The 15,188-nt window shown below is 43.6% G+C and overlaps 1 protein-coding gene across 1 annotated transcript in view; it reads right to left on the bottom strand.

Moving 5' to 3' along the window:
• slit3 (slit homolog 3 (Drosophila)) overlaps positions 1-15,188 on the bottom strand; it is a 242,144-nt gene that overhangs the window by 109,748 nt on the left and 117,208 nt on the right. The window contains exon 5 of the mRNA XM_070962829.1: positions 1,311-1,382. Within this exon, the coding sequence (XP_070818930.1) occupies positions 1,311-1,382 (72 nt within the window). The remainder of the gene's footprint in view (positions 1-1,310; positions 1,383-15,188) is intronic.

The raw sequence follows: 15,188 nt of genomic DNA on the forward strand, positions 1-15,188 counted from the left end.
AGCATCCAGGAGGATGGCTTATTATCGTTTTGTATCTTGAAGTTATTATGCTCTGCTCTGTTTTTATCCTTTTGCTTTCTCTGTCATGGCTGATAAAACACACAGCCAAACTTTAATTCACGTATTTGTTGAGCAAAAGCAATGCTTTTTCCAGCATTATCCATCTTTACTGTCCCGTACGGTTACAAACCAGAAGCATGCCTCTGGTCACTGCACTAAAACTATTCTGTTCTATCTAATTCTATATTGAACTCTGTCGCATTGAGAACATTGTTTAGCCCCAAGAGTCTGTCTCGTAGTTTCCTACGCAGCATCAGGCTGGATTGATCAGCCGTTATTGATGAGCAGCATTGATTAGGCAGCATATCGATCACACTATTGGTGATTGGGACGTCATGAATAAATGACAGGGGGTTATCGAACGTTTGACGAGAGGACAAAACCTCTCTGGACAGGAAGAGCAGAGAGGGAGAGGAGGAGAAGAGAAAGATGAGGAGAAGGAGCCCTGAACAGAGCAGGGAGGTGCAGGGGAAATGGAAATGACAGGCAAACTGGGAGGAAGTGGAAAATGTATTGCAAGGTTTCATTTACAAAATCTCCTGCTTAAACGTTAAGTTTTGATGCCATATTTAGATTTCCTCAAATTCCTTTTGATCTGCAATCTATCATCTAAAAATCTAAAATATGAACATCATAGATACACGTTAAATTTATCTTTCCCGCCCTTTCTCCCGCTTACATCGCTTTAATGTTGGAAAGATAATCTAAATGCACACAATCTGACAGACTGACGCACACCTACATATTGAGTGAAGTATTTAGACCATTAACTCAATGGTTTTAAGGCTGCATCATTCTATTTAATGCACATATTCGCGTGTTGGCCATCATATTATACACATTTCCTCAAACATTTACATATTTGGTATGTCTGAAAACTTTGGGATCCATGTAGGTAACCTAATAATTGTGACTTAACAAAGCTAGGGAGTGACTGGAAGCTGTATCACATGGTTGGATCCTAATCTTTATCTGCAGCTGTGCAGAAATACTGGGTTGGTGCAATATGAAGAGACATGCATTCAAATGTTGATCTAGAATTTGAAAATCAACATTACGAATTTATGAATAAAGCTTCGAACTAGCATGAGTCTGTACTGAGCGGGCCCGGGTTAAAAGGGAAACATTAACGTAAACTGCAGCAGCAACTGGGATAAATGATGAAAATTGAGCTTGATCACAGAAAACAGAGGAAAAGATAGAGATGCAGGAAGACAGACGGAGGAAAGGAAGGAAGTAAATGTGCTTACAGGTTCTTGACACTTGTGATTCCTCTGAAAGCTTTCCTCGGAACCGCCTGGATCTGGTTCTCGCTGAGGTCTCTGGAGAGACAGACAGAGAGAGGGAGGAGACATTAGCTGAGGTATTCCAAGCACTCAAAGATATATGGAGTCAAATGATAAACAAAGCCACAAACATTTGATCTACGCCACACATACACACACACACATAGCCAATTACAGTACAAAGGCACAGAAGGAGAAAGAGATGGAGGGAGGGAGAGGGGAAGGATGATATGACATTTATGATCAGTGGAACAATTTGGTCCAAAGAGCTTCAAAGACAAAAGGAACTATCAGAAATACTGCTGGCATGAGTCCATCTACTGCCTTGAAGTGTGTGCGTGTGTGTGTGTGTGTGTGTGTGTGATTAATGGAGAGGCAGCGGCGGGGAAGGAACAAGGAAAGAATCAGAGTAAAAGAGCAGTGTGTGTTTCTGTGTGTGCGTGTGTGTTTCGCATGTTTTTAATGTAAAAGATTTTTTATTCTAACTTAAGCCCTCCAACGGCGCAGCGTTGCTCTGGCAGAAAAATGAAGCAATCACATCTATTCGAACACACACACACACACACACACACACACACACACACACACACACACACACACACACACACACACACACACACACACACACACACACACACACACACACACACACACACACACACACACACACACACACACACACTGTAATACCACTATCGAGCAAGCTTTTTTCTCCCTCTCACTGTTGGCTCTTTTGGTCTTTCTCTTTAACTCGCACACATGCACGCACGCACGCACGCACGCACGCACGCACGCACGCACACGCACACACACACACACACACACACACACTGAACAGTGGCCATGCTAAGTTTTTTCCTCTCTTTCTCTCTCCGTAATGAATACTGATATGAGCCAAATGATTTTTGACATGACACAACAGACGGGCCTTAACTCTATTAGTGTTGTTTGTTGGGGATAAGACCTGGCAGGCAAACCGGGTTCAGAAAGCACAATGTAATTAGAGAAAGAGAAAGAGAGGTATGAAATATCAGACGAGCTAATCACCCGATATTCCTGCCAGTCAGCTGCCAGCGAGTTGGATACACACACTGAACACACGTGCTAACAAAGCCAATCAGCGCACAAATGCATGACCACGTGGATTAGATAGATAGTCGACACACGCAAAGAGCAACAGACCTCTGCTCTGCCTGGGCTTTTCGGTTTGACCTTGACACACACACATGCTCGCAAAGGCACGCACACATAACATGGAAATCAGCCATCCTCTCTGTGGAGAAAGGTAATTATGTACCAACAATATTCAACACTTTCCTACCATGCAGCTAAGAGACGCTGCCTCTTATTGGCCAGTTTTCACAAAGACACACACACACACACACACACACACACACACACACACACACACACACACACACACACACACACACACACACACACACACACACACACACACTGGAATAAACACACTCACACATGCTGTCACATACATTAACTCCTCACTGTATATGCTCATGCTGTCGAGTTTACACTCACGCACATGTTCGCGTACACTGGAGACAAATTGGTTGTGCATTATTCCAGAGCCAATCAGCTTTTATTAGGGCGGTGAATGTTAATTGGCGAGCTGTGCTCGGAAAACAGAAAACTCATTTCCTCAAACTAACAAGGTTTCATCATTTTGGACTTTGGGCCCTGTGTTTTCTGGCTCATTCCTTTTGTTTGACAAGAGATGAGCATTCCCCAGCTTTCCCTCCCCAGGCCTTGATGGGAAAAGTATGTGCCTGGCATTGTATACTCTTTACGCAAAGAAAATATGTGCTTTTATGTGCAATCTTGCTCAGCGCTTGCGGTAACGAAGGAGCACAAAAAAGGCAAACATTTGACAGACAGGAATGGTATTATGATATTTTAATGTGCAGCACAGCCGGAAAATATTCCTCGTGTTTACACTTCTTGTTTTGAAGGTTTTGACACTTCTTGGGTCGGGACGGGATTTTTCTGAAAGATTTCTTTTTTCTGTCATGCTGACGCTCACGGAGCAAATAGGAAACAGATAGAGAGAAAAGCCGTTATCACTCTCGCACTCCACCCCGCGCTCCCCTTTCTCTATCAGTCTCTATTATCTATCATTCTCTCCATCCATCCATCTAACTATCTAACTCTATCCATGAATCTATCTTGTTTTTCTCTATGATTTGCATCTCCTTTATACCACCCTGCCCTCTGAGGACTGCCGAGAAAACTGAGTGGAGAATGATAACAAAAAAAAAAAAAAGCCGAATGAGAACAAGATAAAGAAAAACATTAAAAAGTCATATTTCAGAGGAGTTCCATGGCTAATAAATCTTTTATTGTTTTGTTTACCCACCATGATATTTATTTGTTATTCCTTCTAACAGAAGGAAAGCCATCCAAGTCAAATAAAAGCCATTATGAGACTGTGTGTCTCTCTGTCGGCCTTTATGACTCCAGCTGAGTGACTGACACCAGCTCCGGGAGTCCACAGTTTAGGCCGCCACAATAAAACTCATATGTCGTGAGGCTTTGAATGAAGTTTTCATCATACGGGTGGTTACTGGTTGGCCATTTGTGCAATTGGTTTTAGGGTTATGGAAATGTTTTTATCTCCAGGCTGCATCCAGCGCTTTTCCTGTTTGGTTGACATTTTGGGAGGTGTAAACAAAAGATGGACATCTCATCAACATTTTATTGGAAAGAATATACAACAAGTTATTTTAATGAGCACGACAGGACTCAGTGTGTGAGCGAGAGGAGGGACGGTTGCCCTCCCTAAAATGTGTTTATAGTTATAACGTATGCATCAGACTGATAAATGTGTTTGCAGTAATTGTTTAAAGCTGTACCAGGCAAGATTTTTATGTCCGAATGCAAAGGTCTGAGCAGTCTGAAGCAGAGAACATCCCACCGCCAGATGTGGTCAGAAAAATGTGAAAAAGGAGAATGCCATGACTCAAAAGGCTACAGTAGCCATTGCTGACCACATCCAGCTGCACCAGATGCACAAAGAAAGAAATCCAGGAACAAAACTTAACTTGTTGACATGAATCATATGATTCTTAAACCCCCTGAAAACACGGCTTCAAGTTAAGTGTTTTTTTCTGTAAAATCAAATATTCATTACTATATGTGCAACAGCCAAAGTCACAGTTTTGGGGAAAGGTATTATTTAAGTTTCATACTCAGAAACTCAGCGAACTTGCTTCATCAGCCCTGATTGAGAGTGACCTGGAAACAAAAGCAAACAATCCAACCACTGTCATCGCCGTTTGATTCGAATGTTTCTAAAAGCTGATTAGTGCACTGAAAAACAATTTGTCCCGTGGAATAACCAAAACTAATCAAACTTTGGCAGGAAATGTTTCGCTCATGCCGGACCCCTCCGCTCATAATCGGAGGCTGATTGAGAAAATAGGCCTTTTTTCTCAGCTTTTAATATTCAAGCAGATGTCTCTGGCTGCCATTTGGCACACTTTTGATATGACCTTCTGTACTGGCTGATGATAAAAAATAACATCATGATGTATTACTAATATCTGTACGCATTCAACATCCAGAGCTACGCTATGTCTTCATGTAAACAGCCGTCCTCCTCTCGTCTCTGTGTGACTCATACCTGCCGACCTTTGAGTGGAGCGAAGGCTATCACCAACAGGAGATTGGCCTGTGATCCTTGAAAAGGACACTCGCTGATAGGATGGCCTCACAGAAACGCACACAGACACAGACAGGGCTCATTTGGATAGCGGGATGGTTTGTACACCAGTGTCTAGCAATCTGCTCCCACATTTCAATTATTGGATTGAGCCTTTCTGGTCCTCTTCTACTGCCACAGCATTTGAGGGAGAGGGCAATTCATCTCCAAAAAATTCTATTAAAGAGACGAATGGATGTTTGAATTATACATCAGTTCTATTAGGATGACAAATTCTGTAAATTATAGTGATACTGATTATGAAAATAACTGCATTTCTTTTGAGGAATTGGGGAATCTCAAGAGCTGGATGGAGATAAGACAAACAATTCAAAAGTTCACAAAAGTTCAAGTAAGCTAAGTTTAGTATCCACGAGAAGCAAAAAAGCAAAAGAGGAGAAATCAGTCTTCCATTATCCATTCCATGTTTGTCATGGCTTCCTAAGTACTGTATAATTGATTGAATTTTGACCAAATGTCTTCCAGACCTTCCCCTTTCACCACAGAGACCCCCCACCCTTGGTTAGAGTTTCCGCAGCCAAGGCCTCTCCTCTCTGGGCATGGTGACTCTCTGTGGCCCCTAGAAGTCTGGAAGAATTGAGGATGACAGCAAAATCCTCCCCGGGGTTGGAGATGTGGTGGTGGTCGTCATGTTGGTGTGTGAGGGTGTGTTTATGTGTGTGTGCGCTCGCAGCTATCACCTCCTCCATATTAAGTTCCATTATTCATGTGAGGAGAATAATAACACTCACCAGGTCACCCTTTGCCGCTTCGGATATTACAGTTAACCCTTTCACACACACACCAAAACACACACACAGTGCTGAACAGGCTCAGACACTGGTGAAAACCCTTAACACACACACACACACACACACACACACACACACACACACACACACACACACACACACACACACACACACACATATTTTTGCACGCTCATACGCCTCCGTAACACACAGCAAAAACAAACACATGCGCACACCAGTCTAAATTTTTCTGTTTCAATCACACACACACTGACCAAATCATCTTTCCTCCCAGGCTACTGGTGTAACAGTAGACACCAGATATTAGACGGATCCGCCCTCAGGCTCGTCCAGATATGAGCCAGGGCCGCTCTGAAGCATTAACCTGTGAGCAGGGGAGTGGATACAGGCCCGTTTGATTTCATGTGGCTTTGTGTCAGATGGCATCACAGGAGGTCTCAGTTAGACAGAGATGACAAGGAGGGTGGCCGAGGTGTGTATGTGCGTGTCAGGCAGAATTAGTGTGTCCCCGCGTGAGAGAAACAGCAGGCAAGTGAGAGTGGATGGACAGCGATGCACAGTATGCATCTCTGTGAGTGTGTTTCTGTGTGTGTCTTTTATTAAAAGAGGACTGACTGTAATGGAAGGAAGAAAGAGAGATGACCCTTGGCCGGGCTCCAGGGGAGACATGAGAAAGAGAGAGGAGAGCAACGGGAGGAGAGATGAATAAAAGGAGGATGGAGGAGGAAGACAGAGGTGGCACAGTTTCTTTTCTGAAACCTGAGAGACCTCCAGTGCTTAGCTCCAGCCCCTCACTTCTCTTCTTCCTGTCCTGTCTTCTTCCCTCTTCACTTTATTTTTCCACCCCTCCCGCTATCTCACTTTCTCTCCCTCCGTCTGTCTCTTTTTCTCTCCCTTGGGGGCTGTAACTGCATTTAATATTGTTCCATAAAGAGAGTAATAAATATCGACTGCTGGCTAGCTCATATTCCCCTTGTTTTTTAAGGCACTCCACTGTAGGGTAAGACCAAAGTCATGCAGCAGGTATGACAGCGCTTACTGTCTGTACTGTAGAAGTGATTCAATATCTTGTGGTATCTGTAACCTTTGCAACCATTTAAGTGTCCTTTATACCATTTTAACTTACTGTTAAGTGGTACCTTTAGGTCACAATAAATATGGAAAGGTTTAAATGCCTGCCATGGTAGATTGTTTAAATGTATTCCTGCTGTAAAAGCAGAATAACTCCTTCAATTCTCGTTAAGAATCTAAGTGGTGAAGAGTCCGATTCGAACTTTTTCCTCACTTTTTGTCACATTGCATAAATTGAAAACGCAAGCACAACTGATCCATGAGTGGATTTTCCCATATCAGTGGCGGTTAACTGCACAGTGAGCGCTGGCATGTGCTCATATGACCTAATGAATATGGATGTATATATTATCACATTACAACAGCAAACAGGGAGGTCTACTGCTGCAATGTGACATCTGAGTGGAAATAACTCAAATTCAGCCTCTGTATATGATACTCGAACCATTATTTTATTGGGCAAGTTGAAAAGGAACTTCCAGCAATAACCTTCATTTATCCTGGGAAAACGTATGAGTTTAAATGCTGCATTTTGGCAACGCCACGGACATACTGTGTAGCTCAGACAAAGCTCCATGCATTCAAAAATGGAGTCTTCCCATTACAACCGCGGTCTTCAAGTCTTGGCTGCAGAGCCACTCTACTTGAGTGATTCTGACTTGTGCCAACAAACGGGGGGATATATTATCCAACATGCTGGCAGTGCATTGCAGACTCTAGGACTGCAGCTTGGGACTGTATATAGCGAGGACTGCTTTTTTTTTTTTTTAAACATTTTAAAGTTTTACAGCTTTAAGTGATTTTTCATTGCTAAATTTTGTCATTGGTTTGGGCTCAAACTGATGACTGTCTGTGGACTCCGGTGCAGTCTATCCTCACATTTTCAAGATCTTGTTTGACTCTTCTCAACAGTTTTTAGCATTCCTACCAAACTGCATGTGTCCCTGAAAGCATGTTCTTCATGTCATGTAACATAACTAATGTCACTTTGACTTAAATGGAAAACACTGGTGCAAAAAAAGTACTTCCCGTCAGACACATACTGCCTTGAAGTTCGCCCTCTGCCTCCTCTGTGCTCTGCTCTAATGGCGGTCACACAGAATGGTCTTCCTCCCACGTTTCTCCCTCTTTTTTTCCTTTCTCCTTCGAGTCTTTTTAATTCTTCATCAGTCTTTTGACTCAGTGCCCTTGCTTCGTCTTGTAACCCCCGCCTCATCCCTCCTCCTCCTCCTCCTCCTCTCCTATACAACCCTCCCACTCTCCCCCTCCTCTCCACTCTCTGATTTAATTAAGTGGGCGCTTTATGAATAAAAATATTGCCCCCCTCTATTGATCACGGTAGACGGGAGGATGACAGCCCGGGCTGGCTGGGACGGGACCGGACAGGACAGCCACTCTCCCAACTCGCTCCATTAAGTAAGTGTGTGTGCATGCGTGCGGACAGGTGTGTGTTTACGAGTGACACTGTGTGCGACTGTGCGTGTGTGTGTGTGCAGACCGTACAGTGCCGTATGTGTGTTTGTGAGCACATTTGTGTGTGTTTGCCAGCGAAACAGCCATCAAGGCCAACAGGGAGCTGTAGCATCTAAATCAAACTAAGCGTTCTCAAAAGCTCTCATGGGCCCTTGCAAATCCTTCATTAGAGACACACACTCACACACACCTAGGCTTCACAGACACACACATTTCTTAAAGGCCTCCTTTGATACATACACTGCATCAGCATTATAAATGGACATTGTCTGCACTTTTTGTTTCTCTCTCTCTCTCTCTCTCTCTCTCTCTCTCTCTCCCGCTCCGGCTCTTTCCCCTCCTCTACCCATCGCTCTCCGTAAGGCTGTAAGTATCTATTATGTTTTGTCGATACTGTAATTAAATTGGACAGCTTAATGCAATTCTCTGTGATCCATAGGCCTTTATGGATATAAAAGCTTTTCTGGCCCTGCGCCCGAAAGACGTCCAACAAATTTAGATGAGTTACCATCGGGAAAAAAAAAAATAGTTGGAGAGGTTAAGGCAGCGGGGCGCACACATGGTAATTTGTAATTGGCTAATTCACTTTAATGTCCCTGACGCCATTTTGTTTTAATACATTTTCTTATTTGAATTGTCATCCACGGAACTAAGCGATATTACTACTCTGCCTCTCTTTCCGTTTTTTTTTTTTTTTCCTTGTTAGTTCTTCCTTTTCCTCCAGTGCTTTAGCTAAGCGATATTGCAGGCTCTTAGGGACATTTATGGAGCTAATAAAACTTCAGCAGCAAAGGATCAAGAGACGACATCAGCATGGGACGTGGGGAGGAGAGATAGATGGAGGGAGGGGAGGGCGGATTAACAGGCAGGCGAGAAGAGATTGAAACAGCCTATAGAGCGATTGATGGAGGGATGGGTGGATAGATTGGAGACAGACATTTCTTTGTCTTTCTATTGGATTTAGTATCTCTCATGCACATCTAAGAGATAGGCTAACGCCACACTGTCACCAATCTTGACCAAACCATAATTTCATTACTTAATTTTATTCCACCAAGTCCTATAAAACTAAACCGAACTGTGAGCACACTCAGGGTGCTTCACCAGTAATGAGATGAATGTATGCTATGGTAACATACAGCATAAAATGTTCAACTCTGATGTATTTATCTGAAGGAAAAAAGCTGCCATATTACTCTCAATGAAAGAGCTGCAACAGTATTCTCTTAAATCCATTACTGACATGTCAACAGCTGTTTGGTGAGAGATGACATGCCTGTTTTCAAGTGTTGCTTTTCTTGGCTTATCCACTGTACTCTGAGAGCCAAAGAAGCAGAGGAATTCTCCTCGGCTCGCAGAGGACGCCGTAATCCCTCAATTAAAAGCACAAAAAGTGTGTTTTATCAAAGAAGCGGGGATATCTTATCTGCTCTGTGACATCAAGAGGATGCAATATCCGCTACATACCAGGTGATTTCTTCATCTTTTAAACGGGACGAGAATAATAACTCACAGTGGTCCCAGGGAAAGGTTGTGTCCCTGCCAACAACAGATAGCTGCACTCCAGTGAGATGCAGTGAAGAGATGAGCCTATTACTTAAAGTGACTGAGGAGCACAGATGACTTGTCTTTGGTAAGACTACTAATATGTATATGTTGCAGAAAGCTGCTAAACCCGGCAAATGCTGATCTATATTTAATATTATTGGAGGTGTCTTTGGATCAAATGGGCAGGGATTAAAATGATCAGACGTGCTTAGTAATCACAATTATTACAACTTTGACGCTCATTTCTTTTCACAAGCAGGACGTACTCTGACATTTGACTGCATATGCATGCATAATTAACACCTAAGTGGAAGAAGTGCAATGCATCACAATGCAATAAATCTGCGTCAGTAGAACAGAAGATAAACTGGTCATGGATTCTCCCACAGGAAATGACTTGATCCACAGCAAGAAATGGATTTGAGGCATTTGAAGCACGATGGAGGATTTAGGTTGAAGACTCTCATTTTGAAAATGGCCAAAGCTCCTTGACTAAATGGATTTGCTCATTGAGAAATTGTTCAGCCAACATAAGGCTATTTGAGAGCCCCTTGGTCCACAGACAGTTGTCTAAACCTCTGATTTGCCATGCCAACCGTAGCTTATCAGTAAGACAGATCATAGCATTAAAATAAAATGCAGTAAAAACATTGGATGTAGAGATTTTGAATTATTGAAGCGAATATTAAAAATAGAAGTAAAAACAAAGAAGGAGCAGCAGCAGGATAAATAATGGCTGAATGATTAAAGCCTTCATTGCATGTGGTAAATGGCTAGGCAAGCCTTTGAAGTAAATGGTGAAGCGCGCTGATAAATGGTGCTGGTGTAGGAACAGAAGATGGGCGCTGCATTGGCTTTGCCATTAGAGCGAGGATGAACCCAGCAACCCTGGTTTGACTCTTTACTCAACGGCTGAATCGCCGTCAAGGAAGGAGAGATGGACGTGTTTTGAAGAAGACGAGCTGTTAGAGAGACTACAAGGAGGAGGGAGGCACGGGGAGAAGACAACAGACGGCAGTCAGTAGGAGGTGAGGTGAAGTAATGAGGAGGGGCTGCGAAGCTGGCAGGTGACGGAGGGAAAAATGGGTGAGAGGGGGAAAGTAGTAAAAAGGACGCAGGGAAGGATGGAAGGGAACACTGAAGGGAGTGGAGAAGGTGCGAAGGAAGGACAGTGAGCCAATGGGTGTGGGAGGAAAAGGGAAAAAATGAACAGAACGGCAGGTTTGAGTACAGATCAAGGGATGAAAGGGGGAGTAATGGAGGTGCGGAGAGAGGGATAGAGGAGGAGGTGTGAATAAAGAAGCTGACTGTGGTGTTTTGCCTTTATAAGCATCTGGGGAGCACCTCAGCGCCCATAAATAATACACTGCAAATTAGCAGATTGGACAGAAGAAGAGGAGTGCTGGAAGCATGTGTGTGTGTGTGTGTGTGTGTGTGTGTGTGTGTGTGTGTGTGTGTGTGTGTGTGTGTGTGTGTGTGTGTGTGTGTGTGAGAATATGCACGACTGTACATGTGTGCTGTGGGTGTGTGTCCATATCAAACACTATGCACTGCACGTTCGGCACAGTGTACATCTTTGTGATTGTCTGTTCATGCCTATGTTTGTGTGCATCCGTGTGTACATTGTGTGTTTGCGTGTGTGTATACATAAAGCATCTCTGTGAGTTCTGATCTGTCTCTCAGCAGGTCAGCGTTGTCAAGGTTACTGCAGGCCATTTTGCCGGTGGGCCAATTAACTTTTAGCACAGAAACAGAACAGAACAGCACAGGTGTCTCGCCAGAGCCGGGGTTAGAGAGAGAGAGAGCGTGTGTGTGTGTGTGTGTGTGTGTGTGTGTGTGTGTGTGTGTGTGTGTGTGTGTGTGTGCGTGGTGTTTTTTTCCTGAGTGTATAGTATTGAAAGAAACCGACAAGCAGAGAGAAGATGTGTGTGAGATAAAATGAGACTGTGTGTGTGTGTGTGTGTGTGTGTGTGTGTGTGTGTGTGTGTGTGTGTGTGTGTGTGTGTGTGTGTGTGTGTGTGTGTGTGTGAAAGAGACTAAGTGAGAGAAAAGAAGCACAGCAAGCCTTTGTTGTCTCAATGTTTGGCAAATGGCTGCGTGGCCTTTCATGATGCTGAGAGAAGAATACAACTGAGGGCGAGATGCGGGCAAATGTGAGTCTGAGCGCAGCGAGATAGAGGGGAGTCGAGGCTTCTGTGCACCCATGATGACATAATGTGCTCCCTTGCAAAAGGTCGGCGGAGTCCCTTGTGTGCAAAGGAAGTTTCTCGAGTCGCTCAGAGCCAAAATCTGACAACATAAGAAAGTCTGGAAGCTGAACACTGATGTGCAATATCTGATTATTGTAGTACAACAGTACTCTAGCATTAAAAAACTATAATGACAAAATCCTGTGAACTTTTGCTTGGTATTCTGTCTAACCTGGGGATTCCATACGCTGTTAATTTAAGGTTCAACAGGTCACAGAAATGCCATCGTTTGGAGTTTAGGTGATACTGCACATGTTTTTGGCGAAACAATTCCTGTTTCTACTGCAAACATGGCGCACAACAATCAACTACATTACTTCTGAGGCAGAAAATTTCTGAATTTCATGGACAATAAGAAGTCATAAAGAATGCTTTTTATGCTCACTTTGCAGATTAATTGATGTTTATCCTTGACTGTGTTCAAATACTAACTAAATTATGACCATGGGGAGCTGGGACACGGGTTTTGATGCAAAAGTCACTAACTGGTTTGCTAAGGGTTAACTATGAAGGAAATAAAATCCTCACAAAGGTGGACCATATTAGCTTAAATGCTGGCAACATTGTTTAGCTATAAAAACAGTCTGGCAACCAGCAAAACAACATCACAACACACGGAGCTTCAAAGAGCCTGAATCATGTGTGCCAAAGTGCAGGTGCGCCTGAGTGAAGGAAACTCCAGATTTATGTAATATGTTGAAGGACACAATTGGGAATATGAATGACTTCATAGGCCTACAATTAGTAGCACTTAAATGGCATATTTCAAGAGCGGTTCACAATTATAATACTTACAATTATTGCCTTTTAAATGACTTGCTGCCAAACTCCTCATATGACCCTCTCATGTCGGAAAAAGCACTTTAAATGAGGCAAATGCACAGAAAGAAAGCTTTTACAGTCGCTGTGTCTGTCCGAGTGTACTTGGTGAAATAAAGTGATTGTGATGGCTAACAGAGCACGCTGTCATCCTCCCTTGCCATGCAGCGGTGGGCTAATTCCTCTGACGGACTGTGTTCCACAATGGCTACTGGCTGCTGTCTTCTTAGCCTGAGGGCCTGTCTGCTTGAGTGTGTGTGTGTGTGCGTGTTTGTGTGTGCGTGGGTGAAGGAGAGGTATAAAGTGGAGAGAAAGGGAAAGACGGAAGAAGAGATGGACAAAGGGAAAGGAATAAAAGAAACAACCAGGGAGAAAGAAAGCACTTTTGTGTATGACTGCGTGTTCGTGAGAGTGTGTGTGTGCGTGCGTGTGTGCGGTTGCTATGCTGTGTCTAAGCCCTAATCTCTTTAGTAAGCCCCATGATCCAGTTAGAAACAGCGAGTGGCTAATGTCAGGGCTAACTGGAAGAGAGGGATCTATGCGAGTGTGTGTTTATAAATGTTTGTGTGTACGCCTCCGACTGAATCCATATCCTCACTGAGACTGTCAGCGTCTACCTGTAAGACATCACGAGTGTTTGTGTATTGGTCGAGTAAATGTTATCGCGCCTCCAACCACATCTGCATCCATGGACGCGAGTTCCTGATTTTCCGCTCGTGCGTGTGTGTGTGTGTGTTGCAGGGTGTGTCTGAAAAGCAGCAGTGCTCATTAAGGCTGAGAGATTAGATTGAGTGGATCCAGATTCTGCTCCATTGTCCCTCTCCAGCAGGCTTTCTCTGTGGTTTGAAGAAAACAGGACAGGTGCAGGAAATGGTTTTTTCCTTAATTTGCATGGTCAAATCAGGGTTAAAAAAAAGGGGGGGGGGGGGGTGTATTGGGTTTAACATCAGGTCACTACTGACTAATTGCAAGGCGATCCTCAGTGATCGGCTGAGTTAAGGCAGCAAATATGGTTTGCAGCTAGGAAGAGGAAGGAAATGTAAAGTTAAATTATTCTGCTCCTTTTAATTTGTTCACCAAAGAATTATTTCGTTTTTGGCCCAGTTCGCATGAAAAATAGATGCAGCTGAATAATGTGAATAAATAATCTAAAAATAAATGACTAATCGAGTTCTCATAACTTTACATCTCGTGAAAATCCCTCGATTTGTTTCATTTCTCTGCTCTCCTTCAAACCAATATTAGCTTTTATTCTATTTTGGAGCTAATATGCCTCAAATACTAACAGCCTGTGTATTATCTCAGTACGTGACGGTGTTTAATATGTGCTACACTGGGCGCAGCACGTAGACGAATGTTTTAAATGTGCTTGAAGGCACCATAGCATGATTAAAATGGACGTGGCGATCAGCAGTTTTGTCACATAGGGTAAAAGTACAGCTAACTCACCCGCTGCCATAATAAACGATAAGACGCTGACACAACGGGAATGATGAACACTCTCAACTAATGGCTGCTCGCTCGCTCAACACGCATACATAAATATAACCGACTCTTTCTGTTTTTTTCTCCGTCTCCTCTTTCACGTGTCTCTCTTTCTGCACAGGCAGTTACAAACATGACAAGACGGAAAAAAAAAAGAAAAAGAAATGAGCTGTCCTGCAAAAATTGGTTGGCACCATTACTTCACTCCAGAAAATTCTACTCCAAAACACCTTGTATAACAGCATGTGAGTGAATGTAGTCCGCCTCAAACGTTGTGATATGAAAATCATTCATGGCCTGGGGGATATATGGAGAGGAATAAAGGATGGATGCGGACAGACAGAAATTGAACCAAATTCTCCCCTCCCACCCAATCACACTGCATCACAAATCACCAGCTCTGCCGCTAATTCAGGGGTGCTGCGGTGTGCAGGCCTTGGCATGTGGCATATGCCGTGTGTGCGCGCATGTGTGTGTTTGTGTGTAGAAGTGTGCGTTTGCATATTATAGTTGGGAGATAAGAGAGAGAGAGAGAGCAAGAGAGAAAGAGAGGGAGAGAGAGAAGGAAAAGATGATTTAGGAGTAATGAGAGCCGGTAAAATCATGGTGCCCGGCGGCATTATGGGACTAAATCTAATCTGCTAATGGAGAGGGGGGCATGGGCTGGGGGTGGGAGGGTGAGGGAGGGGGGAGGAAGGGGAGGAGT

The sequence above is a fragment of the Chaetodon trifascialis genome, chromosome 5 (assembly GCF_039877785.1).
Source record: "Chaetodon trifascialis isolate fChaTrf1 chromosome 5, fChaTrf1.hap1, whole genome shotgun sequence".
Lineage (NCBI taxonomy): Eukaryota > Metazoa > Chordata > Actinopteri > Chaetodontiformes > Chaetodontidae > Chaetodon > Chaetodon trifascialis.